Below are 27,796 nucleotides of genomic sequence, written 5' to 3'. Positions count from 1 at the left end.
TTTACCTCAGTTGCATGTGTTGTGTTTTATGAATTGTGGATGGATTCATCAACTGAGAAATAAAGTTGAACAGAAATTATCATGAACTCTTAAAGATGATGATGAAAAGAAAAGGTTATATTGCATATAAAATTAAAAGTATGAGCTAACTTGCGCAAGTAAATATTCTTACTCTACCCTAAATCAGTGAAAAAATGTTTGGCTCAGTTTACAGAAAAGTGTACATCACACATCCTTTCATTATGATGCAACATTATTTCTTCAGGTGAGGGTTTAACATCTTTATTATTGTGGGGATTAGTGTGTAAGTGCTACACACACACACACACACACACACGCATCGGTCAGAGTTTGGGATCAGAATGATATGTTCTGATGAAAAAAATCTGTCATTTGCCTTGCGCTGCTTTATTTAACTTTATTTTTAATTTTATTATATGCCTTTTTTTACATTCCCTTATTGTATGTATCTACATTTTATATTTGATCTAGATTTTTAGGCTTTAATATTATCTGTGGGCACTGGGGTCTGAGTGTAACGCAATTTCGATTATCTGTATGTATGTACTGTACTTGTGGAAATTGACAATAAAGCAGACTTGACTTGATTTATTTGATCAAAAGTACAGGGGGAAAAAGTGAAATATTATTATGGAGTAACACAAAATGTTTCTATTTAAATATACATTAAAATATATTTTATTTCTGTGATTTTCAGCATCATTACTCCAGTCTTCAGTGTCACATGATCTTCAGAAATCATTCTAATATGATGATTTATTATCAGAGTTGTGCTGCTGAAACTGTGATATTCTTTCAGGATTCTTTGATGAATGGAAAGTTAAAAAGAAGAGAATTTATTTAAAATAGAATTCTTTTCTAACAATAAAAACTAGAGTTCAAAAGTTTGTGGTCAGTAAAATGTATTCTTTCTTTCCAAAAAAAAAATCGAACTCTTTTAGGATGTATTGTTGATTGTTTTGATTCAGTTCGGCATTTCGGAGCCTATTCGCGACTCGGTTAATTCAGATCGGCATTTCGGAGCCTGTTCGCGACTCCGTTGATTCAGATCCGGACCTCGGAGCCTCTTTGTAATTTTTTAAAATTCAGATCTGGACATCAGAGCGGGAAGTTTTTGTCAAACAGTTTATTGGTGATAAATGAATATTTGACCTGAGGCTTTTTTTTTAACCTGTCGATTTGATTTTTAAATGATTTCAATGACTTTTGGATGTCAATACTTCTTGTACCTCAGTTGCATGTGTTGTGTTTTATGAATTGTGGATGGATTCATCAACTGAGAAATAATGTTGAACAGAAATGATCATGAACTCTTAAAGATGATGATGAAAATAAAAGGTAATATTGCATATCAAATTATATCTAAGTATGAATTAACTTGCGCAGTACAGTAAATTTTCTTACTCTACCCTAAATCAGTCAAAAAATGTATGGCTCAGTTTACAGAAAAGTGTACGTTACACATCCTTTCATTATGATGCAACATTATTTCCTCCTCAGATGAGTATGTAACATCTTTATTATTGTGGGGATTAGTGTGTAAGTGCTATGGACACACACACACACACACACACACACACACAGAGTTTGGGATCAGAATGATTTTTTAAGGTTTTTTTTTTTGCACTAAAAATCTTTTATCTGCACTGATGTTCACTTCATTGAATTGGCACTCTATCTGTCATTTGCCTTGCGCTGCTTTATTTAAATTTATTTTTAATTTTATTATATGCCTTTTTTTTACATTCCCTTATTGTATAGTTGTATCTACATTTTATATTTGATGAAGATTTTTAGGCTTTAATGTTAATGTTATCTGTGTGCACCGCGGTCTGAGTGTAACGCAGTTTCGATTCTCTGTATGTATGTACTGTACATGCGGAAATTGACAATAAAGCAGAGTTGATTTATTTGATCAAAAGTACAGGGGGAAAAAGTGAAATATTATTATGAAGTAAAACTAAATTTTTCTATTTAAATATACATTAAAATCTATTTTATTTTTGTGATTTTCAGCATCATTCCTCCAGTCTTCAGTGTCACATGATCTTCAGAAATCATTCTAATATGATGATTTATTATCAGAGTTGTGCTGCTGAAACTGTGATACTACTTTCAGCATTCTTTGATGAATGAAAAATTAAAAAGAAGAGCATTCATTTAAAATAGAAGTCTTTTCTAACAATAAACACTAGATTTCAAAAGTTTGGGGTCAGTAAAATGTATTCTTTCTTTCTAAAAAAAAATTAGAACTCTTTTAGGATGTATTGTTGATTGTTTTGATTCAGATCCGCACTTCGGAGCCTGTTCGCGACTCGGTTGATTCAGATCCGCACTTCGGTGCCTGGTTGACTCAGATCCGCACTTCGGAGCCTGTTCGTGACTCTGTTGATTCAGTTCGGCGCTTCGGAGCCTGTTCGCGACTCGGTTGATGCAGATCGGCGCTTCGGAGCGTGTTCGCGACTCCGTTGATTCAGTTAGGCACTTCGGAGCCTGTTCACGACTCGGTTGATTCATATCGGCGCTTCGGAGCCTGTTCGCGACTTGGTTGATTCAGTTCTGCACTTCGGAGCGTTTTCGCGACTCCGTTGATTCAGTTCGGCACTTCGGAACGTGTTTGCGACTCGGTTGATTCAGTTCGGCACTTCCGGAGCGTGTTCGCGACTCCTTTGATTCAGTTCGCCACTTCCGGAGCGTGTTCGCGACTCCGTTGATTCAGTTCGGCACATCGGAGCCTGTTCGCGACTCGGTTGATTCAGTTCGGCATTTCGGAGCCTGTTTGTAATTTTTTAAAATTCAGATCTGGACATCAGAGCAGGAAGTTTTTGTCAAACAGTTCATTGGTGATAAATGAATATTTGACCTGAGGCTTTTTTTTAACCTCTCGATTTGATTTTTAAATGATTTCAATGACTTTTGGATGTCAATACTTCTTGTACCTCAGTTGCATGTTTTGTGTTTTATGAATTGTGGATTGATTTATCAACCGAGAAATAAAGTTGAACAGAAATGATCATGAACTCTTAAAGATGATGATGAAAAGAAACTGTTATATTGCATATAAAATTATATCTAAGTATGAACTAACTTGCGCAATACAGTAAATATTCTTACTCTACCCTAAATCAGTGAAAAAATGTTTGGCTCAGTTTACAGAAAAGTGTACGTCACTCATCTTTCATTATGATGCAACATTTTTTCCTCCTCAGATGAGTATTTAACATCTTTATTATTGTGGGGATTAGTTTGTAAGTGCTACACACACACACACACACACACACACACACTGGTCAGATTTTGGGATCTTAATGATTTATTTTGATGAAAAAAATTTTTTTAGTTTCAGTTTATCCTGGGTGAAAAACTAAACCTGGTTGTTTCAGCATCACTCAGGCAAGACTAAATACATTTAAATTGATTTCAGTTGGTTATGTGTTTCAGGTCATCCTGACCATTCTGCTGTCCTGGATGTAAGGCCGTGCTGGAACTACATTTCTCCTTGCAGCATTGAGCCATTTCTTGAGTGGGTGTCCTGAACATGAAATGCCACCCACTGATTTCTTGCTGTCACTAACAGAATGGAGTTTGACTAATAACATTTTTGTCTTCCAGGATAAGATCTTTAAACAGACCAAAGGTTGTGCCATGGGGGCACGCTACAGCCCTTCCTATGCAGGTCTGTACCTGGGCAAATGAGAGGAGGACTTTGTTTTGAACCAAGAAAATAATGCGTTTCACAAGTTTATTATCTGGTGGGGGCGCTATATTGATGACAAATGTCTTTTTTGGTCTGGCTCGGAAACAGAGTTGATTGAATTTCATGGTTATCTGAATAGCATTAATCCAAACATCAAGTTGTCTTTAGAATATAGCAAAGTGTGTATTAATTTTCTTGATTTGACAATTTCAAAATATAACCAAGGAACCTTGCATACATCAGTGTATAGAAAACCGACAGACAGAAACACAATTTTACATGCCAAGAGTTTCCATCAAAATTGGCTTAAAGAGAATGTCCCATATGGGCAGTTCCAGAGAGTGAAGAGGTTCTGTGACCAAGATCATGTTTTTGAGAGTAAGTCACTAGAGATGATGGCACGATTTAAGGAAAGGGGATATAGAACCTCCACTCTCCAAAAAGCTTACACCAGAGCAAACATATAGATAGGGCATCTGTCACAGTGTCTGGGTTGTTGTTCCCCGGGGTCCCACTAGATGTCCTCCTTCTCACGGTGTCTGTCCCAGAGCACTTCCTGTTTCCTTATATGGTCACCTTCCTCCTTGTTACGTAATTGATTGTCTCCCCCACCTGTCTCCTGTTTCCCCATTCCCCTTCTGTGTATAAATACCCAGTCTGTCTTAGTCTGTGTTACGGAGTCCTTGTTTATATGTTGCTGTTTCATGCCCGTCATCCTGATCTTGCCTTGCCTTGTCTAGTATTCGTGTCTTGTTTATGTTATGTTTGGATCTTCTGGTTTTGACCCTGCCTGGACTGTTTACCCTTTTGGATTATCCCTAATAAACGACGTACCTGCAAATTGGTTCCTTCTCCTGTGTTTCCCAAAACACGTAACGTGACAGCATCATTACTACAAAGGAATACACCAAAACTAACAAAAGAGAGGTCTGTTTTTGTCACTACATACAGTACAGAAATTTTTCATGATGTTGGTTCTCAAAAGGAATTCACTATGAACCATTTTATAAACTGCCAAACTACCTTTGTCATTTATAGATTGGAAAGTCCTATGTGTGAAGTCTTTTATGTAGGAAGAACTAAGCGGCGTTTATTGGACAGACTGGCTGAACACAAATACACAATTCGCATAGGAAACACCAACTATCCCATGGCAAGACACTATATGGAACATCACAATAGTGACCAATCCAACTTACAGGTCTGTGGGATTGACCACATTCCTTTGTCCTTAAGAAAGGGCAAAAGGCAAAGGCAGCTGAATCAACAGGAAGCTTTCTGGATATTTCGCCTACAGGCAACTAAATATCCAGGCTTGAATGAGGAACTTGACCTTAGTGTATATCTTTGATGTTCTGTTGTCCTATGGTGGTTTGAAATTTATATACTATGCTTGTATTTTACTTTTATGGGTCACCGTGTTGGGTACAGGTATGGTCCTTTCATGAAGTTAGTTTTTGTATGTACTTAATTGATTTGTTAAGAAGTGGAAATGATGACATCTGCTGTCTCTTGTGTGTACTAACAAATGTAAACTTAGCACCACAGTTGACAGATGGAGACTTCTGATTGGTGGATGCAACATTGTTTCTTCAGGTGAGTGTTTAACATCTTTATTATTGTGGGGATTAGTGTGTAAGTGCTACACACACACACACACACACACACACACACACACACGTGCATCGGTCAGAGTTTGGGATCAGAATGATATATTCTGATGAAAAAAAAAGTTTATTATTATTTAATTTTTTTACAGGAGTTTACTCATCAAAACTGCATTTATTTAAAAGTTTGTTTTTTTGCACTAAAAATCTTTTATCTGCACTGATGTTCACTTCATTGAATTTGCACTCTATCTGTTATTTGCCTTGCGCTGCTTTATTTAACTTTATTTTAATTTTATTATATGCCTTTTTTTACATTCCCTTATTGTATAGTTGTATCAACATTTTATATTTGATCTAGATTTTTAGGCTTTAATGTTAATGTTAGCTGTGTGCACCGGGGTCTGAGTGTAACGCTATTTCGATTCTCTGTATGTATGTACTGTACATGTGGAAATTGACAATAAAGCAGACTTGACTTGATTTATTTGATCAAAAGTACAGGGGGAAAAAAGTGAAATATTATTATGAAGTAAAACAACATTTTTCTATTTAAATATACATTCAAATCTATTTTATTTCTGTGATTTTCGGCATCATTACTCCAGTCTTCAGTGTCACATGATCTTCAGAAATCATTCTAATATGATGATTTATTATCAGAGTTGTGCTGCTGAAACTAGATTCTTTCAGGATTCTTTGATGAATGAAAAGTTAAAAAGAAGAGAATTTATTTAAAATAGAAGTATTTTCTAACAATAAAAACTAGAGTTCAAAAGTTTGTGGTCAGTAAAATTTATTCTTTCTTTCCCAAAAAAATAAAAAATAGAACTTTTTTAGGATGTATTGTTGATTGTTTTGATTCAGTTTGTCACTCCGGAGCGTGTTCGCGACTCGGTTGATTCAGATCGGCGCATTTCCGAGCGTTTTCACGACTCGGTTGATTCAGATCGGGACTTAGGAGCCTGTTTGTAATTTTTTTAAATTCAGATCTGAATTTTAAAAGATACTACTTTATTCTTGAAGGATAAACAGCAAGTTTCTCCATTCTTAACTATAGTCAATGATTTCTCTAACTGGGCTCAAACTTAATTTAAATAAATGTGAAAGTATTTGCTTATTTGATACTGTAGAAAATTAAATTGAAAATATGCCTATTAAATAAATAGAGTTCAAAAGTTTGTGGTCAGTATAATATATTCTTTCTTTCCAAAAAAATAAAAAAATAAATAAAAAATAGAACTTTTTCAGGATGTATTGTTGATTGTTTTGATTCAGATCGGCACTTCGGAGCATGTTCGCGACTCGGTTGATTCAGATCGGCACTTCGGAGCGTGTTCGCGACTCCTTGATTCAGTTCGTCACTCCAGAGCGTGTTTGCGACTCGGTTGATTCAGTTCGTCACTTCGGAGCCTGTTCGCGACTCGGTTGATTCAGTTCGGCACTTCGGATCCTGTTCGTGACTCGGTTCATTCAGATCGGCGCTTCGGAGCGTTTTCGCGACTCGGTTGATTCAGATCGGGACTTCGGAGCCTGTTTGTAATTTTTTAAAATTCAGATCTGAATTTTAAAAGATACTACTTTATTCTTGAAGGATAAACAGCAAGTTTCTCCAGTCTTAACTATAATCAATGATTTCTCTAACGCTTCTGGGCTCAAACTTAATTTAAATAAATGTGAAATTATTTGCTTATTTGATACTGTAGAAAATGAAATTGAAAATATACCTATTAAAAATGAACTTAAATATTTGGGAATTCATATAACAAAAAATTTAATTAGTAGACAATTTCTGAATTTTTCTCAAAGGCCAATGAAAACAAAATATTTTTTTAATAATTGGTCTCCAAAGAGATTTATCAATTTTAGGCAGAGTTTTCTTATCCAAAACAGAAGGATTATCCAGATTTGTGTAGCCTTCCCTGTCTTTAGCTGTAGATAATCACACTTCCAAAAATATAGATAAGATTTTCCTTGATTTTATTTGGAGCAAAAAATCTCACAAATTGAAGAAATATGTTTTAGCAAACAAAAGGAGTGAGGGGGGTCTTGAAGTCTTGAATTTTGATGATAATAACAATACATTTAAAATTAATTGGATGAAAAGATGTTTGCTTGGGTCAGATTCTTTGTGGTATTTTATTCCTATTAATATATTTAAGAGGCTTGGTGGCCTCTCTTTTTTGATGAAATGCAACTACTCTACTGGTAAATGCGTAAATTACCTATTAAATTGGCTAGATTTCATCAACAAGCATTGTTAGCCTGGAAACTAGTTTACAACCCACAAAGCCATATTATTGAATAATATGGATATTAAAATTAGGAACAGATCATTTTTTTTTGATAAATGGTTTGATACAAACATAATTTTAGTTGCTGATCTTTTCAACTCTAATGGTGATTTGTTATCTTATGAATGCTTTTTGAATATCCATCAATGTCCCATTCCGTTTAAAGAATTTAACTCTATTATAAAGGCGATTCCTGCTGGTTTAATGTGTCTAATGAAAGCTTCCCTTTCCTATGATTCATGCACAAAACAACTCTCACAGTTATGTTTGGGAGGTGTTTCGCTTTTAAGTAAAGAATGTAATAATACATTTATTCGTCAACTTTCTCAATCTCGAACCTCAATTTCTCCAAAAGGGAAGTTTTTTTGAGGTTCTAAAATAGCTAATATTAATTGGAGAAAAACATGGTTATTACCATATAAGTACTGCATACTGAATAAAGTGAAAGAAGTGCACTTTAAAATTCTGCATAATATATACCCTTGCAATGCATTTGTGTCTAAATTATGTGATGTAGCTGATATATGTACCTTCTGTAAAAAAGAGAGTGAAGACAGTTGCCATTTATTTTTCTCATGCAATGTTTCATCACTTTTTTGGAAAGATTTGAGTATTTACTGTTTTTCTAAAATTAAAATGAATTGTAATTTACTCATTAAGGATGTTGTTTGTTTTTTTGAAAACCCAAACAAATCTTTAGAATCATCTGTTAACTTTCTTATCCTTGTAGCAAAGTCCTATTTTCACAAACAAAGAATTCTTAAGAAAAAAACTAATTTTATAGAATTCTTATGTGAAGTAGAATATTTAATTAAATCACTAAGACTAATTAATAACAAAAAATTTATTTCTTTTTTGAGGAGATATGATGAGATCTTTCTTGTACAATGATTAATACTTGATTTGCTGTATTTTTGTTTCTTTTTTCCTTTTCTTCCATTAGTTCTGTTGACTTTGGATGTATTGTTGATACATTTTATGTAATGTATGCTAAAGAAGAAATAATAAAACAAATGTGATTGAAAAAAAAAAAAAAAAAAGGAGGAGGCGACAATAGAGCATCACAGTCCCGCCCACAGCCCGAGAGGGCTCTGGTGCCGGAAGTAAATTTCCCATTAATTTCTCCCATTGTCTTTCGGAAAAATCTGTATCTAAAGAGTTTTAGAGCATGTGTGAGGATAACCAGCTACGAGTGAACTCATAAGCATATAACATATCATTTCGAGTGAAAAAATTAAGAGAAAATCCAAAAAAAGTCAAAGGTACAACAAGACTGTGTACATATTTTCATTTCGAGCGCAGGAACTACTCATCCCATAAACCACCGCGCCCCATTGAATTCGACTGAAGCCACAACCGGCCGCGAACGAGGCAACGAGCCTTTTGAGCGACTTTCAAGACCGCTCGCGCGAGCTTCTTCCTCCAGTGAGTTTTATTTTATATAGTGAATGTAGTGAATTTACAATCGTGTAAATAAATAGTGTTTTATATAGGTATTGTGTATTGAGTTTTATATTTATCATCGTGTATTTTATATATCGTGTGCGTGTGTGAAAGTGGTTAACAATAACGTCAGCAATGGTGCAGTGCTTTGTACCTGACTGCAATCACCGCTCAGTCAACACATGTCTTTGCCATTACACAAATGTTCAGTAAATGCACAAAAAGGTATGCCTAGGCTAAATATTGTTTTGACAGTGGCATTATAAAAAGCTTGATATGACTCATACCATATGAAGGCTACAGTAGCCTAGCTAAGTGACCAACCTCCCTGCAAAAATCTCATGGCAGCCAAGGAGATCATGATTGATTCAAGATTCAAGATTCAAGATTCAAGATTTTTATTCGTCACATACAAAATTATATATAGCATATATAACCAGCAGTGAAATGTGAGTCAGGTCCGCTCCATGGACAGTGCAATTATTAAAGAAAACAACACAGATGAAAATATACATAAATAAAGCTATGTAAGAATGAAATAAAAGTAAACAATAAAAATATAGGAATAAAATATAAAAAATGTATATTGTAGAATTAAATATAGAACGCAAAATAATGTGCATGAATGTAAACTGTAGTCTTAAATATTAAGATGTACAGGGATGTACAATGGGCATATATGCATTTTACTGTAGTCTTAAATATTAAGATACTCAGGAATGTACAAGAAGCAAATGTGCAAAACAGGTTGACACTGTCAGTGTGTCAATGTGAGGTAGTGAATAAAGTGAAAATGATAAAGTGAACATTAAGTGGAGGCATGAGGATGTTAAGAAGCTGGTTTAGAGTTTAAGAGCCTGATGGCTACGGAAGCGCTTACCAGATGGCAGCAAAGTGAAAATATGATTACTGGGGTGGGTGGAGTCTTTGATGATTTTTGCAGCTCTACTTCTGCAGCGTTTGAGGTAGATGTCCTGCAAAGAGGGGAGAGCAGACCCTTGGGTTTTGCACTGATAAGTCTACCGTGCGAAAACGCAACACAGGTTTTTATTTTATTTTTTATTTTTTATTAATGATCTTCAGTCTTCACGGACCTTCGCGGGGTTTAACCAGAGGGTTACACGAGCTCCACCTACTGTCTATGGCTCCACCAATCAGATGCAACACTGTGGGATTGTTCAGGATTGTGGGTAATGAAGTACTTAGCCAAGACATCGCGAATAAAAGGCATTTATATCAAAACAAGGTTAGTGCCCCATGATCCTTTTACGTTTATATGAGCATATACTATCGCTTAGTACAGCTGTAGCTGGTTTTAAGTCTACCATGTATGGTTAAGTTTTTATGGCTTATACCCCAAATGTCAATGCAGAAATTGCATTGAATTTTTACTTCCGGCACCAGCTGTGGGCGGGACTGTGATGCTAATGTGTCGTCATCATGACGTTTTCCCAGTGGTGAACGCAAAGCATTTTGGGAATCCGCGGCACAAACATTACGCGCTAGACTTCTTTGCATGAGGGAAGAACACAGTGTTCAAGATGCTATAAACTGCAATAGTCGTTCACATGATAGAAGTGGCATAAAGCTTAAGAATGGAATATCCTTTTATCTTTTTCCAGCGTGAAAAAATAATAGTACAAGCCATGTTTCAGAGGTGACAAAAAGGCGACGAATGGCATGGATAGCAGTGGTAAGGAGGCCAAGATTACCTTCGATATCACTCCACCACACATGATGGTGTTTAAAGCATTTTCACAAAGGTAAGTTACAATAACTCTCTGTAAATGTTAACTGTTAACTAGCATGACATGGCTAGAAAAGGAGCTTAAGTTACCAGTGTATTGAAGCGTAAAGTTAATCAGTTTTAAATGTTGTACATCTAGGTTACATTGCAGTTTATTTGGTGACTGTGTTTGCTGCCTATGAAATGTCAGAGTGTGATCCTGCTTTGATTACAGGAATAAATTAGTTTAAAATATATTAAAATAGAAAAGTCATTTTAAATTGTCATAATATTTCACAATATTACTGTTTTTATTATTATTATTTTTTATCAAATAAATGCAGCCTTGGTGAGCAGAAGATGCTTCTTTTAAAAACATTTAAAAATCTTACTGACCCCAAACATTTGAATGGTAGTGTATGTTGCCCCCTGTGTAAAGCTAATCTGGATTCCTCAGGAATAGAGGTTGTGATATTTACACGATTTCTTTATATTGTTACTGTCAGACACTACACCTGCACCTGAGATGGAAGATCCTGTGAATCCATCCCCATCGCCGGGCACGGTCCACACCACTCATGAGACTGAGCTGAAGACTTTGCTGGATAAAATTGTGGTTGTGTGCTGTGCTTTGACCAAAATGTGTCCAAGTGATTAAATCCACGATTAAGGCATTTTTAACTTAATAGCCGGCTAAAATAAGAGTCCCTAATCCATAATAACGCTTCCTCCAGAGGCATAAAAGTCCATCTCTTGTTGTCCCTCTCATCAAAATCCACCTATATCTTTGTTTAGAGCTATTTTGGCTTGTAAACAGTGCTTGATCTGAGCAGATTTCTATCCTGATTCAGACAAGAAAGCAATATAATGGATAATGGACTCATATTTTAGGTTGAAGCAACGATTTAAATGTAAAAAGTAAAAAAATTATTTAATAGTTTTTTACAAACATGCTGTTTTTGGCTTCTCAAGATGTTAACTGATGATGTTCTTATCAGCTGTTTGGATTCTCATTCTGACGGCACCCATTCACTGCAGAGCATCAGCTGGGGAGACACTGATGAAATGCTACGTTTCTACAAACCTGATAAAGAAACAAACTCATTTTTATCTCAGATGGCCTTAGGGTGAGGACATGTCCTTATTATAAACAATTGTTTTACTTTTTCCCACCCATCTGCTTGCAGTTCCAGCGGAGACTTGTGAGTTTAGAGTTTGTCATCTTGTTAGTGTACACATTAGTCAGCAGATCACTCATAGTGAATCAATCTTCTCTCTCTCAGAAGATCCCCTCACTCATTTGAGGTGAATCCCCACCCCGCCGGCACCCCATCAGAAAGAGTGATATTATATATTTTGGTTCTTGCATTAAACATTTTAATATATTTGGCTAGTGGCAGTTTGGTTGAACTGATTCTTTTAGGACATTTCTTCTGAATAGTGTTGAATATTTAAATAGCTTGCTATAAAAACCTTCTATTTATATATATTTATCCAATCAAATTGTGTAAATATATATATAGGTTTCATGGTCTTTACTGATAATTTAAACACACATATTTTAGTTTACTTTTTATTCAGTGCAACATACTTACATTAGGTTTAACACAATAGTGCATTTTACAAACATCTAGAGACTGTACACCTAATTCAATTTGTTGGCAATCATAGGCTTTAGCTGATGGTAGTCTTTATGTAACCAATTCAAGAAATACAAGGTTTATTACCAGTGACAGGAAGGACATTCATTTCCTGTTTCAGGAACAAATGCATGTTATGAATGTAAATACAAACTCTATAAATGATTGACATCTGAAAGTACATATTATATAATATGAGTTAATAAAATCAGGGTTGAATCTGTTTAACATGAAAGATGTTAACATTTAAATCCCCAAATTTTTGCTTTTCATATGAGAGTAATTTCTACGGCTATCAAGGAGTTTCAGGATATTGTACAAAAATAATCAAATGTACAGTTTTCATGCTTCTATTTGGATGAGTTTTCATGACTATTATTACCATTTTCTTAATTTTAGAATATAAATTAAGAATGAAAATAATAGTGTACTTTCAAATAACATCTTAGTTTTTATTTATCTATTTTTTCTTCAGAAATTGCACTACAGTTTAAAATTGTTTACATTTTTTAAAAGAAATTAATATTTCTATTCCACAAGGATGCATTAAATTGATCATAAGTTGAAAGTAAAGATATAAATGATATCAAAAGATTTCCAAGACAGGTCAACGCTGTCCTTTTCAACTTTCTATTCATCAAAGAATCCTAAAAAAAATAAATGTATCACGGTTTCTACAAAAATACTCAGCAGCTGCAGCAAATCATCATATTTTCATGATTTCTGAAGATCATGTGACACTGAAGACTGGAGGATTGATGCTGAAATTACAGCGGAGCATCACAGAAATAAATTACAGTTTAATAACATATTCACATAGAAAACAGTTATTTTAGACTCTAATAATATTTACCCGTTTTACTGTATTTTTGATCAAATGAATGCAGAAGTAAGTTTCTACAAACAGACCACTATCACTACATAACTAATCCAGCCCAGAAAAACAAATGTGCCGAAAATTAAACTGAACATGACAAGCAGACGAGCCTTCTGGGACGTTTTCTCAGCTTCGCGGATGTCACCCCTGTTCAGCGCTGCACGGGTCTGTAGAGAGGTCATTAATGAGTATCACTTTATTATTTGTACATGTATGTTTTTGTACTAATACGTTGTGTTTCAGGTGCTCACTTCATGCGAGTACATGACAGCGAAGAGGCCGCTCATGATACAGCAGAAGATGGTCACCAGCAGAGACTCAACCAGGTAATCTTTAGGTAACGGCGGCTGCTCATCTCCCAGTGGCAGCCCATTCATGTACTGAAATCAAGTGATAGACGTTTAGATCCAAACAGAAACAATAAAATTCAGTATGCCATTCCAAATCTAATGAGGATCTAGTGATTTGTAGCCAAACTGGTCAGAAGTTATAAGCAGAAATGTAATTTTGTGTTATATCTTTTGACCAGTTGGTGGCGCTGTACCGAAACTACTCATGTGCCCTCAGGTCATACTTGTTATAACACATACCAAGTTTGGTCAGAATCCACTTAAGTGTTGTAGAGATACAGCCCCATGTCTAGTTTTGCGCAAACTTCATCTAATTCTAACACTTTTTGTATATCAAAAACTTAGATGATCTGAGATTAATTTTGGAAACGCCGTCTAGGACGAGTTTGAAACAGAAGATTTTTCAGCAAATGTTAAATTGCGAAAAATCTTGAGACATAGAAATTTAAATTGTGGTATGCATTTGAGGAATCGGAAAAGAAAAAAAAACTAATTTGAAGGATGAGTGTAAATTTGGCCTGTTGGTGGCGCTAGATAGTTTAAGTTAGAGACTCCAAATTTGCTATGGTTAATATTGAGACTGTCCTTTACCTGTCGGACAAATTTCATAACTTTTCTGCAAGCATAGACTCCCAGAACGAAGAGGAAGCAGAATAATAACAATAATCAAAACAAAAGGTGCCATCATCAATAAATCCAATTTGTTTCAGTCTTTAACAATTTAACAAATGAATATTGCTTGTTCCACAGGCATATTTTAACCATGTTCATGCTTTTTCAACTCAATAATGTAATTGTTTTCAAAATTAACAGAATTATGCAATTTGAACAAATGCATTTTGAAAAATGATATATATATATATATATATATATATATATATATATATATATATATATATATATATATATATATATATATATATATAAATTATGCAAATGGGTAAATAATAAACTACCTGCATTTTATGCATTAATTGATGTACAGTTGTATCTCAATAAATTAGAAAATTTGTGGAAAAGTTAATTTATTTCAGTAATTCAACTCAAATTGTGTTAAACTACTTCAGTCTGTGTGCATCGAATTTCAAAGTCTTTGGTTCTTTTAATTGTGATGATTTTGGCAAACAAAAACCACAAATTCACCATCTCAACAAATTAGAATATGGTGACATGCCAGTCAACTCAAAACACCTGCAATATTTTCCTGAGTCTTCAAAATGGTCTTTCAGTTTGGTTCACTGGGTTACACAATCATGGGGAAAACTGCTGATCTGACAGTTGTCCAGAAGACAATCATTGACACCCTTCACAAGGAGAGTAAGCCACAAACATACATTTCCAAAGAAGCTGGCTGTTCACGGAGTGCTGTATCAAAGCATGTTAACAGAAAGTTGAGCGGAAGGAAAAAGTGTGGAAGAAAAAGATGCACAACCAACCGAGAGAACCACAGCCTTATGAGGATTGTCAAGCAAAATCGATTCAAGAATTTGAGTGAACTTCACAAGGAATGGACTGAGGCTGGGCTCAAGGCATCAAGAGCCACCACACACAGAAGAGTAAAGGAATTTACTGAACCACAGACAACACCAGAGGCGTCTTACCTGACGAGAAGAAGAGAAGAACTGGACTGTTGCCATTGGTCCAAACTCCTCCAAAGTCTTTTCAGATGAGAGCAAGTGTGGTATTTCATTTGGAAACCAAGGTCATAGAGTCTGGAGGAAGGATGGATAAACTCATAGCCCAAGTTGCTTGAAGTCCAGTGTTAAGTTTCCACAGTCTGTGATGATTTGGGGTGCAATGTCATCTGCTGGTGTTGGTCCATTGTGTTTTTTGAAAACCAAAGTCACTGCAGCCATTTACCAAGAAATTTTGGAGCACTTCATGCTTCCTTCTGCTGACCAGCTTTTAGAAGATGCTGATTTAATTTTCCAGCAGGATTTGGCACCTGCCCACATAAGCACCAAAAGTTGGTTAAATGACCATGGTGTTGGTGTTTATGACTGGCCAGCAGAATCACCAGACCTGAACCCCAGAGAGAATCTATGAGCTATTGTCAAGAGGAAGATGAGAAACAAGAGACCAAACAATACAGATGAGCTGAAGACCACTGTCAAAGAAACCTGGGCTTCCATAGCAGAATTTGTGTTTTTTTGTTAAATGTAGCCAAAATCATCACCATTAAAAGAAAGAAGACTTAAACTACTTCAGTCTGTGTGCATTGAATTTATTTAATACATGAGTTTCACAATTTGAGTTGAATTACTGAAATAAATTCATTTTTCCATGACGTTCTAATGTACTGAGATGCACCTGTATGAGTCTAATACACTGCAAATTTAGATAAAACAACTGGAGCTGGAGAAGTTTTAAAAACGACAATGAAAAATGACAATTATATTTCAAAATATAATGTTTAATTTAATGTGTTGCTTTCCATTTCTTTATTACTTTTTACCTGACTTGTTTTTAACTTACCATTAAATGTACCACATTGATATTAAAAGCACAGATAAAGAAATAGACATTTCATTCTTTGATATCAACGTCATAAAAATGCATTAAACATTACATTACACCAGGGTTTTTCAAACTGCAGTTAATGTAAGAACTGGAGTGGGTTTGATTTGAGTTGATAAAAAGCTAATAATTAATCATAAAAAATTCAAAATAATTATTTTATGTCTATGTCTGCATGTCTATGCGATAAGAAAAATGTGATCATGCAAATCTCTTGTGAAATTATTAAAATATTCACTTCCTCAGGGGTATTTCAACTTAATATTTTACATCAAAGTTGATTGGCTGAAAAAAAAAATGAAAAAAGCTTCCCTGCATTACATGAACAGACATTAATAAACACGAAAACGGCAAAGACTTCACGCGTTTAGTTTTCAACGTTATATAGTTTAACAGAATGTAGGATTTTTAGAGGAAACTTTAAAAGACAGAATAAAAAAGTATTCGGGAAACTCAATAATTTATTAATTGCTGCCATTGTGTGAATACTTTATATATTATCAGTTATTGTTTCTGCTTGAGACTTAAATCAGCGGCATCACATTCATGAGTTTATGAGTGTTAGAGATTATAAAGCGTGATCTTACGATAGTGTAGGACGGATAAGTGGAGCGAGGGAGGAAGGAGGGCTGGTAGAAAGCAGGATTGGCTCCAGGTTGGTTGGGATAATGTGGCAGGGGTGAGGGGTACATGAAGCAGGCTGTTTTAGGATCCCGAGGGCTGTATGGAGGAGGGTTGGGTGGGACGCTGCTGGTCTGGATGGTGGGAACGGCGGGGAGGATTCTGGGTAATGTCGTGGCTTCTCTCTGTCTGGAGGAATCATGAGCTTCCTGGAGCCCAGGAGACACGGGATGTGTTCGATCATCAGGGATGTTTGGAGGAGCGGCTGATGAACGGGACACACAGATGAGAAGTTAAAGGTGATGTTATTTTAAAATACACTACCATTCAAAAATGTGAAAAAGTCAGTGAGATTGTAAAATTTTTTTTATAAGTCTCTTCTGCTCACCAAAGATGCAATTATTTAAGCAACAGTGCAGTAAAATAGTTAAATATTATTACAATTTAAAATAACTGTTTTCTGTGTAGATGTATTATAAAGTGTAATTTATTTCTGTGATGCACAGCTGTATTTGCAGCATCATTCCTCCAGTCTTCAGTGTCACATGATCTTCAGAAATCAGAATAATATGATGATTCGGTGATTATTATCAGTGTTGCAAACCATTGTGCTGCACGATATTTTCATGGAAACTGATACATTTAATTTTTCAGGATTCACAGATGAATAGAAAGTTCAAAAGAACAGCATTTATTTGAGATAGAATCTTTTGTAACATTATAAATGTCTTTACTGACACTTTTGATCAACTTGATCCAAGCTTTTATGTTGTTTTTGTGCAACTTATTTTGTAATGCTGTAACTTTAATGCATTGATTTAAAATTTCGAAATATTTGTTGTAGATTATCTTTAATATTTTTGTAGTTTAAAAATGTTTTATAATGCAAAAACTATAAAGGTACTTTAAATAAAATAAATATCCAAAAAACGCAAAAAAAATCTCAAACTTATTTCAGCTAGTTACCAAGGCATCATTTTTGCTAAATAAATTATTATTAAAATAACTAGGACTAATTAATTAAAAAATAAGAAATATGTAAAAAAAAAGGAACAAGGAAATTTAAAATCTTGAATTGAATTTTATTCCTGGGATGCAAAACTGAATTTTCAGCATCATTTCCTCTTCAGAGTCACTTCAACCAATGACGAGAGTCTGAGAGTTTACAGTAATTGCAGAAGAACTCTTTGACATTGGCTGAAAATATAAACACTGAGGTGATTTTTGCAGTTTATTGTTTATGTGCAGCTGCACACATCACAGTAATATTTCACCTGAAACTCACTCTCTGTTCAGAAACCTTCACCTCCACAACAGTCCATCAATTATTCACTGCTGACACACAAGATCCTTCAATAACACTCATGACCGAATGATCTGGTGATTTCTGAGATGCTTTTCTTCAAATGAAGAAACGTTGAATTCTGGTTGTTACGAGCTCCTCGAAATGTTGGACGAGACATGCTCAAAAAAAGTCATTGCTTGAAATAAAATGTTAACAAATGAAATCTATAAAAATATGTAAACTGGTTTTATTTCAGTTAGTTGCCAATGCAACATTAGATTTTTGTTTAATTTAAACTGAAGTAATACAATAACCATAAAGAGACTACAAGATAAAAATGATTAAATGAAACATATTTAAAAAAGAATAATAAAAATGACAAAACGACAATTATTTATAAATTACAAAAACTTTTAAGTAAAATTAAAGTGAGAACAGAAAATATAAAAATTCCAATCTAATTCACTGTATTAACAAAAACTATGAAAGTAAATCAGTAATACCAAGACAACACTGGTTCAGTCTGGTTCTGACCAGATGAACACGTCTCCATGAGTTTGGACTGAAAGCATGAATGATAAAGGCCGGTCATTTTACCTGGGTCCATCAGGGAAGGTCAGAGGTCGTCAGGACACAGAATAATCCTGAGAAATATCCAGCAGGAGTGTGTCGACGCTGCGTGTGTGTTTGTGTCTGTGTGAAATGGCTGTGTGATCTCTCGCTCTCTCTGGCTCTCTCTGTCTCTCTCTCTGTCTCTCTCTCTCTCTGAACAGTATTGTGTTTGTTTAATAATTGACGACTGAGACCGTGTGCTTGTGTTTATGAGTGTCCTTGTGAACATTCCTCATGTGTCTGTTCTTGTAAACAAACGTGTCATGCATAAAATAATTAAATTGAAATATATATATATATATATATATATATATATATATATATATATATATATATATATATATATATAAAACCAAAAATGTAAATTATAAGTTTTTTTTTAATATAAAAGTTTTCATTTAAAGGAATATATTTATAACCCTACCTCTAAATGGAAATTTAAATATATACAACAACATTTTTATATTTAAAAAAATATAATATTTAAATTTTTATGACTTAAAAATTCAATTATAAAATGATAAATTACTTAAATCAATATCTTTTAAATTATAATTTTTTTATTTTATTATATACACACACACACACACACACACACATAATTTAAATTAATTTTACAATAAAATGTTGTCATATATATTTGTCATATATATTGTGAAATATTAAATCAATTATTAAATTACTTTTATAATATTAATAATTATACATATTTTAAACAGCAGATCCAGCACATGTTTAAGGGGAAAACTGATGTTGACTTTCTAATGAATCTCCTGTAACTTAAACTAGAAGAAAGTCCTTTATTTCCCCATCCAGGTCTATATCCTACAAACATTATTGTCATTATTATTATAAGTTTCCAGTAGAGAGCACTGATTAGCTGACAGATTAATGTTTCACTCATGCCTATAGGAATGATTACTTTGCTTGGCATGGGTTTCTTTAAAGGACTAAAATGACTTGAAAGTGATAAAAAAAAAGTTTAAGTCTAATTTTTGTTTACAGTTCCAGTCATTAACAGTGTCTGTCTGCTGCTTTAGCTCCTGTAGTGTTCAACACTGAGTGTGACATCATGCATCTCAAAAACTGAGCTGTGCATTGAGTTCCAAACACTTCTACAGAGTGAAAAACTCCAGAGATGATGAATGAGGCGAAACATCCGTGTTTTCCCGGTTGAATTCCTCCAGCGTGACGAACATGTGGGATGAGATGGAGTGGGGCTTTAAGAAACATCAATCTGACGAGCAGAAGAGCGGAGCTGCTGGAGATAAGAGAGAGTTTATACTGCGTGCAAAGATGTTTTCATTGTTCTGTCGGCGAAATCTTTGGGTGATGATTGAAACATAGTTCCAGAAGAAAATATCACATTTATTTTATCCACAGAGAAAGAGTTTTTAGGTAAACTAGAAGGATTTTTGATGAGACAAAGTGATTCTGAAAGTCTATGATTAAAACTTTGCTGGAAATGTCACACCAATCTACTTCATGCCTTCTGTCATCTGACTTTTTTTCTTTAAGTAAAAGTTTTACTGATTTTTGTAAAGTGAAAGTGACTTTTTTTTTTCAGTGGCCCAAAGTGAGCTAAAATATGCAGTTTGGTGCAGATGCTGATATTCGATAAAATTCTGAAGATTCAAACTTCAAGATTCTGAAGTTTGTAATGTAAATCAATGAGATCTGTATAACAGTCCAGCAAATACTTACATAAAATGCATAGACAGTTTTCACTCTATATCTCCCGAAAATATGATATTTAAATGGTTAGTTATTTTATCAAAACATATAATGCAATGCAATGCATGACTGAGATGAGACAAAAAAGACGACTGTCAAAAGCCTTTTTTTGACAATCGTTTTTTTTTTTACATTTGTATTTTTTTGGTCACTTTGGGCCGATGAAAAATAAAACGAATACGTTTTTCCTGACAACATGACATTATGAGCCACAAAAGCCTGATGTATCAAATGTGATGCTCCAAAAAAAAAAAAAAAAAAAAAAAAAACATTTTGTGACTAGTTACAGGTTAAAATGGCAGCATGATAGACATAAATAGAGCAGATTGGTTAAAAGGAGGAAGTGATAGGCACTGGGCTCTGTTTAAAAGCCCAAAAGATGTCCAAGTGTTTGGTGAAGCTCTTTAAACCAGTCTGATGAACTCCTGATGGGTTTATACAGGAGATGTCTAAGAGCATCAGACTCAATCTCACACGCTTTCTGCGTTCACTCACTTCATCTTGATTCAGAGTCACTTCAGTCTGTGTGTGTGTGTGTGTGTGTGTGTGTGTGTGTGTGGTCAGGGCTTCACTATCTTCTGACTGCTGTTTATTCCCTCACTGAGCTTTAGCTGATGCTGTAATAATGTAGTACATGAGTCAGTAGTAGTGCTGAGTGAAGCAGTGGATATAAGACGGATTACAGCACGCTCACACGCCACTAACTTCTTAAAGGGCCTTATTTTACTGATGCATGCTATACTAAAGCATATCTAATCATTTTATTTCTCCCAAATGAAAACTATTTCCAATAGTCCAAAATCACAGGTCTTAAAAAAAATGCATGCAAATCTGTCATTGTGCTTTCTTATCAGCAAATCTTATTTTCAATTCGTCCTCGAACTGTGTTTATGCACACAAACAAAAAAGCTATTATTTGTTATAATTGTCAGTTTTATAGACAGTTTTATACAGGCATACTGTGTATGATAAATCAATCTGAAAAAATATTTTCTTATTTTGTGAAATACTGAATGTTTTTATTAGTGCTGACCAAAATAATAATATGTGTGTGTGTGCTGTGTATATTTATTATGTATATATAAATATATAAATACACACATATGCATGTAAATATATAAGAAAAATATATTATGTTTCTATATATATATATATATATATATATATATATATATATATATATATACATATATTATTAAAAATATATATATTTAAAAAATATATATAACGTATTTGGACACTTAAACATCTGAAATTAGATGCAAATAATGACAAAGCAAGTGCCGTTTATTGCAACGAAAGATGCACAAACACACTTTTTTGCAAAATATTTGACAAATAGAAGTTTGTTTTGGTTTGAAATGATGAAAAAACAATATTGTTTTGTTTTGTCATGTCAAAATATTAAAGGACACCCGTGTGAACCTGAGACACGTGTAATATTTGCACATATCTTGTATTTCCATATACTTTATGAAATATATTTTCATATGAAGTAAAAACATTTTTGAAACCTATTAGAAATTGGACCAATTTCATGTATTAATAAACATATCTATCCTGTAACATTACATATGTTAATGTATGTGCAACACATTTTTGGATATCATGTGCATGCATAGCCATCCTAAAATAAACCAAAACATGTTGATATTATACAAGTAAATATAAGAAGTACATTTATAAAAACTGAGAGATTTTTGTTGTTTTAATAATAATATAAATAAATATATTTTGCTGCCAAATATGGATTCCTACATAAATCATCATCATACTGTATATACCTATACAAATATTACTATGGGGATTTAATATGTTATAAAAATATCTCTTACCCAGGGAATACAGTATATGTAAGTGTAAATGTGAAAATTATATATTGCATTACATATAGGCCAGTATATGTCATATATGTCTGTACGGGAAGAAGTGACGTCATGCATCCACTAAACATCAAAACAATTCAAATGCAAAAGTGAAGTAAGTGAATAAAAAACACACCTGATCTAATAAATTGCATTCAGACATTTATAAAAGATAAATGCAACTAAAAGCTTAAACTAGATTTGATTTGTGTGTTTTTATGTTGTATGGACACAGACCTGATTTCATGGTAAACACCTCACACAAGAATGTGTAGTAAAGCTTATAATCTCCCTCATTTGAATAAAATGTCTGGAACGTTTTGAGTGCATTAGAGCAGAGGAGCACCCCGCTGGAGTTTAATGAGGGTCTGGTGAGGAATGCAGAAGGAGTCTGGCATGACATGAGGGATGTGGACCTGTATTTACATCAGGAGTTTAATTAAACAGCGTCTGCTCTTGTTCCCCGAGATCCGATTAGAGATCAGACGCTGTGTTAAAGCACTGGATCAATTGCTGATTATGTGATTTTGCTAGCCCATGTTTTATTGTCTTAACTGTTTTTAAAATAGTATATGAAAAATAACTATTGTTTAAAATAGTAGTTTGCACACATTTGTGGCTGTTTTACTTGCATGTTTAACTGAGCAAGTTGTGTTCAGTTATAATCTAGAAAAAAAAAGATATTTCGTGCAATTTCACGAAATTGTGTAAAATATCTTTCTTTTTTTTATTACATTTAAGCCATGTTGCTAAATAATTAAAACTATAAAAAATAAACATTTTAATCACTTGAAATGCAAATAAATATATGTATTAACTGAAGACAAAAAACATTTTGCATTTTTTATTAGTTTAACTTTGATATACTAGAATTACTAAACTAAAATAAAAATATAAAAAAGGACAACAAAGCCATAACAAAAGAAAATATTGCAAAAATTGCAGTAAATGTATATATATATATATATATATATATATATATATATATATATATATATATATATATATATATAAATATAAAGAGAGAGAGAGAGAGAGAGAGAGAGAGAGATAGTCAAATTATACTGATCTAAACTTTAGAGATTTTGGTTCAAAAGTGAATGTTTTCTAAAACTAAGCAACATTTTTCTTATTAATATTAATAATCATGCATCCTCATTATTTTTCATGCATGCTTAATAGCCATGCATTTCTCATAATCTTCATGTTGGGAGACTACATTACAAAATAGTGATGTATAAGAAAATTGTGAACAATTGCAGCATCTAACATATAATGCTATGTAAACCTGTAACAGCATTTGGATTGTTGAACAAGTACACTGTTAACTATTCAAGGGCTGTCGGGTTTAACTAACACTCATCTGTGATGAAGGTCACGTAAAGGTGCTCGGAGGAACTGTCCATCTGCCTCCTAGAGGAAGAGAGAGAGAGAGATACACTCAAACATTCACAGAGAAAGAGAGAGAGAGAGAGAGAGGGTGGAGTTAAATCAAAGCGAGGGAGAGAGTGACAGATATACAGACAGAGAAGAGAAGGAAGATTTGATAGCCAGCAGGAGAACAGATTCCCTGGCAAACATCCACACCGTGTTTTCCATCATACCGTGGAGAGGAGCTCCGCAGCGAGAAACGGACAGACAGACGCCGGAGGAGAGAGCGCGTGATGCGGGGAGACTTCAGCGCGTGTCCGCGGGTTTAGAGGCTGGAAGTCAAGCATCAGTTCAGGACATGGAGTTTGGACCGATCTATTTACGATATAAAAGAGCAGTCCTGCTGTCACTGATGTTCAAGTTGGGTGAGACACGTTTATGATACTTTCATATTTGACTTTTTTTTTCTTCTGTAAAGCTCATATGACTAATAGAAAAACGATGTGTGTGTGTGTGTTCAGAAACATTTTAATTTACACTACCTCTCAAAAGTTTGGTTTATGTATTATAATTATTATTATTATTTTCCAGAAAGTATGCATTAAACTGATCGAAAGTGACAGTAAAGACTTTTATAATGTTACAAAAGATGTCAATATCTAATAAATGCTGATCTTTTAAACTTTATATCCATCAAAGAATCCTGAAAAATAAAATGCTTCACAGTTTCCACAAAAATAAACAGTTTTTTTTACATGGATAATAATCAGAAATGTTTCTTGAGCAGCAAATCAGAATATTAGTATTATTTCTGAAGATCATGTGACACTGAAGACACATGCTGCACATCACAGAAATAAATTACAGTACATTTCGCTATATATTCACATAGAAAACAACTGTTTTTAAATGGTAAGGATATTAACAGTTTTTAATGTATTTTTGATCAAATAAATGCAGAAGAAACTTCTTTCTTTTAAATTCTCTTACAGAGCCCAAACTTCTGAACCTGTTAAAGTAGAAAACAAGTAGTTTATGCATAACATGCCCATCGGCATTTTAGCTTAATGTGTATATGAATGAATTAGAGAAAGTGTATAAACATTTCTGTAACATAGTTAATATTTTTCTCCATTTATAATCACATATGAGCTTTTTTGCAATTCACTTTAGAAGTCCTATCGTGTGACAAATTAATAATTGAACGTGCAAATATTCCATGTAGACTCTAATTTCTAGACTTTAATCTCTAGGTTCATAAAAAGTGCTTATAAATCGACAAAGTAGTAGACAAAGTATTGTTTTGACAACTACTGAACCAAAATCTTCACTTCCATTTTAGCGTGCAATTAAAAGATTCAAAGCAACAAGTGGCTCTTGATGAGTTCTGCTGTAGGAAGTTGAGCATCTGCAGTTGGCAGGTTGCTTTGTTCTGTCGGCAGATGTATTTTGTGTGTGAAAGAGGGAGAGTTTTCGGTCTCTGTATGAGGATTTGTGTGGCGCTGGGAGCTGTAAGAGAAGAGCTGCAGTAATTGGGCATTAGCGCATGTAGAGGACAAGTGCAGCCAGCTGGCCATCAGATTGTTTAGAATGAGCGATAATCAGAAAAGCCCCTCATCGAGACACACACGGCGTTCAGCATTCAGCACAAACACTCAGTCACTGTCCATTGAGACGCTGCTGAGCTCCTCAGCATGTCCCTGTCACTCGGTCTGAGGGTAAACGTATGCATGAACACATGGTTTTACAGATAAATTGTAGTAATGCATTACTTCATTGGTGTCTCATTGTTTAACGGTTTCTTTGCATGAGATGTTTCTATGCATTACCACGTATAATGTTTTCAGATGCATTAATGCTTTTTGAATTTGATTACAAAGTGCAATTTTTAATAGTTTCAAAACAAGCAAAATGCAATCTCTGTTGTTGCATTAATATACTATTTGCAAAGAAAAAATACTCTTTCATAGGATTTGAAGTGCACATTCAGTACAGTCAACCACAGTTTTTTGGGTTTTGCTTACCAGTACTGTAAGGTGTTGTGGGCTCTTGTTAGGGCATTTCCAATTTGTAGTGTGTTATAGGGTTTTGCTAGACTTGTGTGTTTAGGGAACAGTATTTTTTCTGGTGTAGCAGTTGTTAATGGTGCATTTGATCACTAATCAAAACACCAGCACACACACATGCTTCAGGAGGACACACACACTGTTAGTTCAAGCAATAGAAAGCGTGTTTCTCATAGTTTATCACTAGCTTATGAATTAAACAGCTGTGCGTCATCTGATGAGTGTGTGTCTCATTGTTCTGGCGGGAGTTTCATTCTAAGTAATTTCGGGTGTGCTCCACCTCGAATGAAGCTGTGACCTATTTCTGCATTTGCGGGAAGCCTGAATTCTGGGTACTTTTGAGCAGATTGAAAGCGCAGGGCAAGACGCGCCGCATAGTTGACCCGTTCCATGGAAACCCTGCTGGAGAGCGCAGCCACTTCACTCTTTGTGCAATAGCAGCTCGCATGTTTTTGACTGAATGTGCTGCATTGTATCCCTAAGCTGTGATGAAGCCGTGACTGTGACGGGATAGACTTATAGTTTGGGTTTGAAAACAACATGTAAAGTTACTGTTGTTTTCCAAGCTATATCCAGAAACGTGCTTGTGACGCATTAGTAGATTGTTGCCACTGTAGTGAAAAAATCTTTTGAGTGTTTTCCTATGTGTGTGTTTTCTCCTCCCTCTCCTGTGCGTGAGAGTCTGTACCAGACACTGGATTCATCCATCTCTCAGAGGAGGCTCATGTCTCTGAGATCTGTCGGACACAGAGAGGTCAGAGGTCATCAGGGCTGCAGATAACACAAGAGTACAACGCTCCCCCCTGAATCACATCAACAAAAACATTTCAGCCCAGGACAGACACTAATGGTGCTGCGTTGTGTTTCACAAGCCAAAATGAGTTTTTGATGAAGTGCAGCTGCAGCTTTTTCTTTTATCTCCTTATGTTTATTAGATAAACGTGCATAAAAAGACATTTGAAATTATCACCCAGTGATATAGTAAAAGCTGGACATATGGTACATGCATACTCACACAAAGCAATACTTACTTAACAGTAAATCTCTGATCGTTTACATCAGTCACTAAACATTTACTTAAAGCATATAGGTGGGTATTTAAATTTGGATATATATATTAAATACAAATCTATTTGCATATATACTGTACACTCATGCAAAGCAATAAAAACTGTATAATTTAGCAACTGCTTAATTTTTTTTGTTGCAAAATATAACTATACTATCACCCAATTCTTTATATAATATATTAACTTATATATAAGTACGTGCATTTTATTTGCAAACATACAGTACACTCATATTAAGTTTTTTTTTTTTTTTTACATAATATAGCAAATCTCAAGAGCTTTATTGCTCGTATTGTCAGAAAATGAAACTATATTATTGCCTAATCAGCTAAATGCAACTATAAGGCATAAAGAAAACTGTTATAAACATTAACATGATTTTTGTGAAGCTTCTTTAGAGCAATGAGTACTTTTGAGTTCAAATAAGAGGATAACAGCACAGTATTAGAAAATTGCATTAATAAAATAAAGTTTAATGTTGTTTATACTTAATTTTTTTAATTTTTACAGCCTATCTGAACGATTAGGACTCAAAAAGAGCAAATGATGATGCTATAAACTGAACTGTATGTTAAAATAAGCTGAATGTTCAAAGAAGATTCTTGAATTTGATTCCCATTCGTTCTGAGGTTGGTAACAACAGCTGGTTGAAATATGAAAGATATTTCTGACTGGATATGACAAGGAAACAATAACAAGACAGAAAGAGACTGCACATAAAATGCCTTTAGGCAAGAGACTTGCTGTACCTGTGTGTTTATTACGGACAGCTTTAGAGTTTTAATCAAAACAGGATTTGGGGAAACTTCAGCTCAACTTTGTTGTGATTGGTTTTAATGTATGTTTGTGTGCAGTTATCTGATTTACGGTCACTTGTGCTTTTCTAATGGCTCTTTATCGGTCTGCTGTAGATGATTTAATGCTGGAATCGTGTGGGAAAACATGCAGATGTTAGCAGTCTTTGATGAGGCCCAAATTACCGTAACCGATATATTCATTG

The 27,796-nt window shown here is 34.3% G+C and overlaps 2 protein-coding genes across 3 annotated transcripts in view; one reads left to right on the top strand and one right to left on the bottom strand.

The window, feature by feature from the left end:
- Positions 1 to 18,804, bottom strand: part of LOC113052742 (uncharacterized) — a 96,089-nt gene extending 77,285 nt beyond the window's left edge. The window contains exon 1 of the mRNA XM_026217170.1: positions 18,676 to 18,804. Within this exon, the coding sequence (XP_026072955.1) occupies positions 18,676 to 18,685 (10 nt within the window). The 5' untranslated portion in view covers positions 18,686 to 18,804. The remainder of the gene's footprint in view (positions 1 to 18,675) is intronic.
- Positions 18,805 to 23,797: 4,993 nt separating this feature from the next.
- The window catches only part of crb2b (crumbs cell polarity complex component 2b), a 28,565-nt gene continuing 24,566 nt past the window's right edge, over positions 23,798 to 27,796 (top strand). For both annotated transcript variants that reach the window (XM_026217167.1, XM_026217168.1), the window contains exon 1: positions 23,798 to 24,085. In XM_026217167.1, coding sequence (XP_026072952.1) covers positions 24,019 to 24,085 — 67 coding nt within the window. In that variant the 5' untranslated portion in view covers positions 23,798 to 24,018. The remainder of the gene's footprint in view (positions 24,086 to 27,796) is intronic.

Source organism: Carassius auratus, chromosome 33 (genome assembly GCF_003368295.1).
Source record: "Carassius auratus strain Wakin chromosome 33, ASM336829v1, whole genome shotgun sequence".
In the NCBI taxonomy this organism is placed as follows: domain Eukaryota; kingdom Metazoa; phylum Chordata; class Actinopteri; order Cypriniformes; family Cyprinidae; genus Carassius; species Carassius auratus.
Note: the sequence above shows the minus strand (reverse complement) of the source record. Positions and strands in the feature narration are given on the sequence as shown.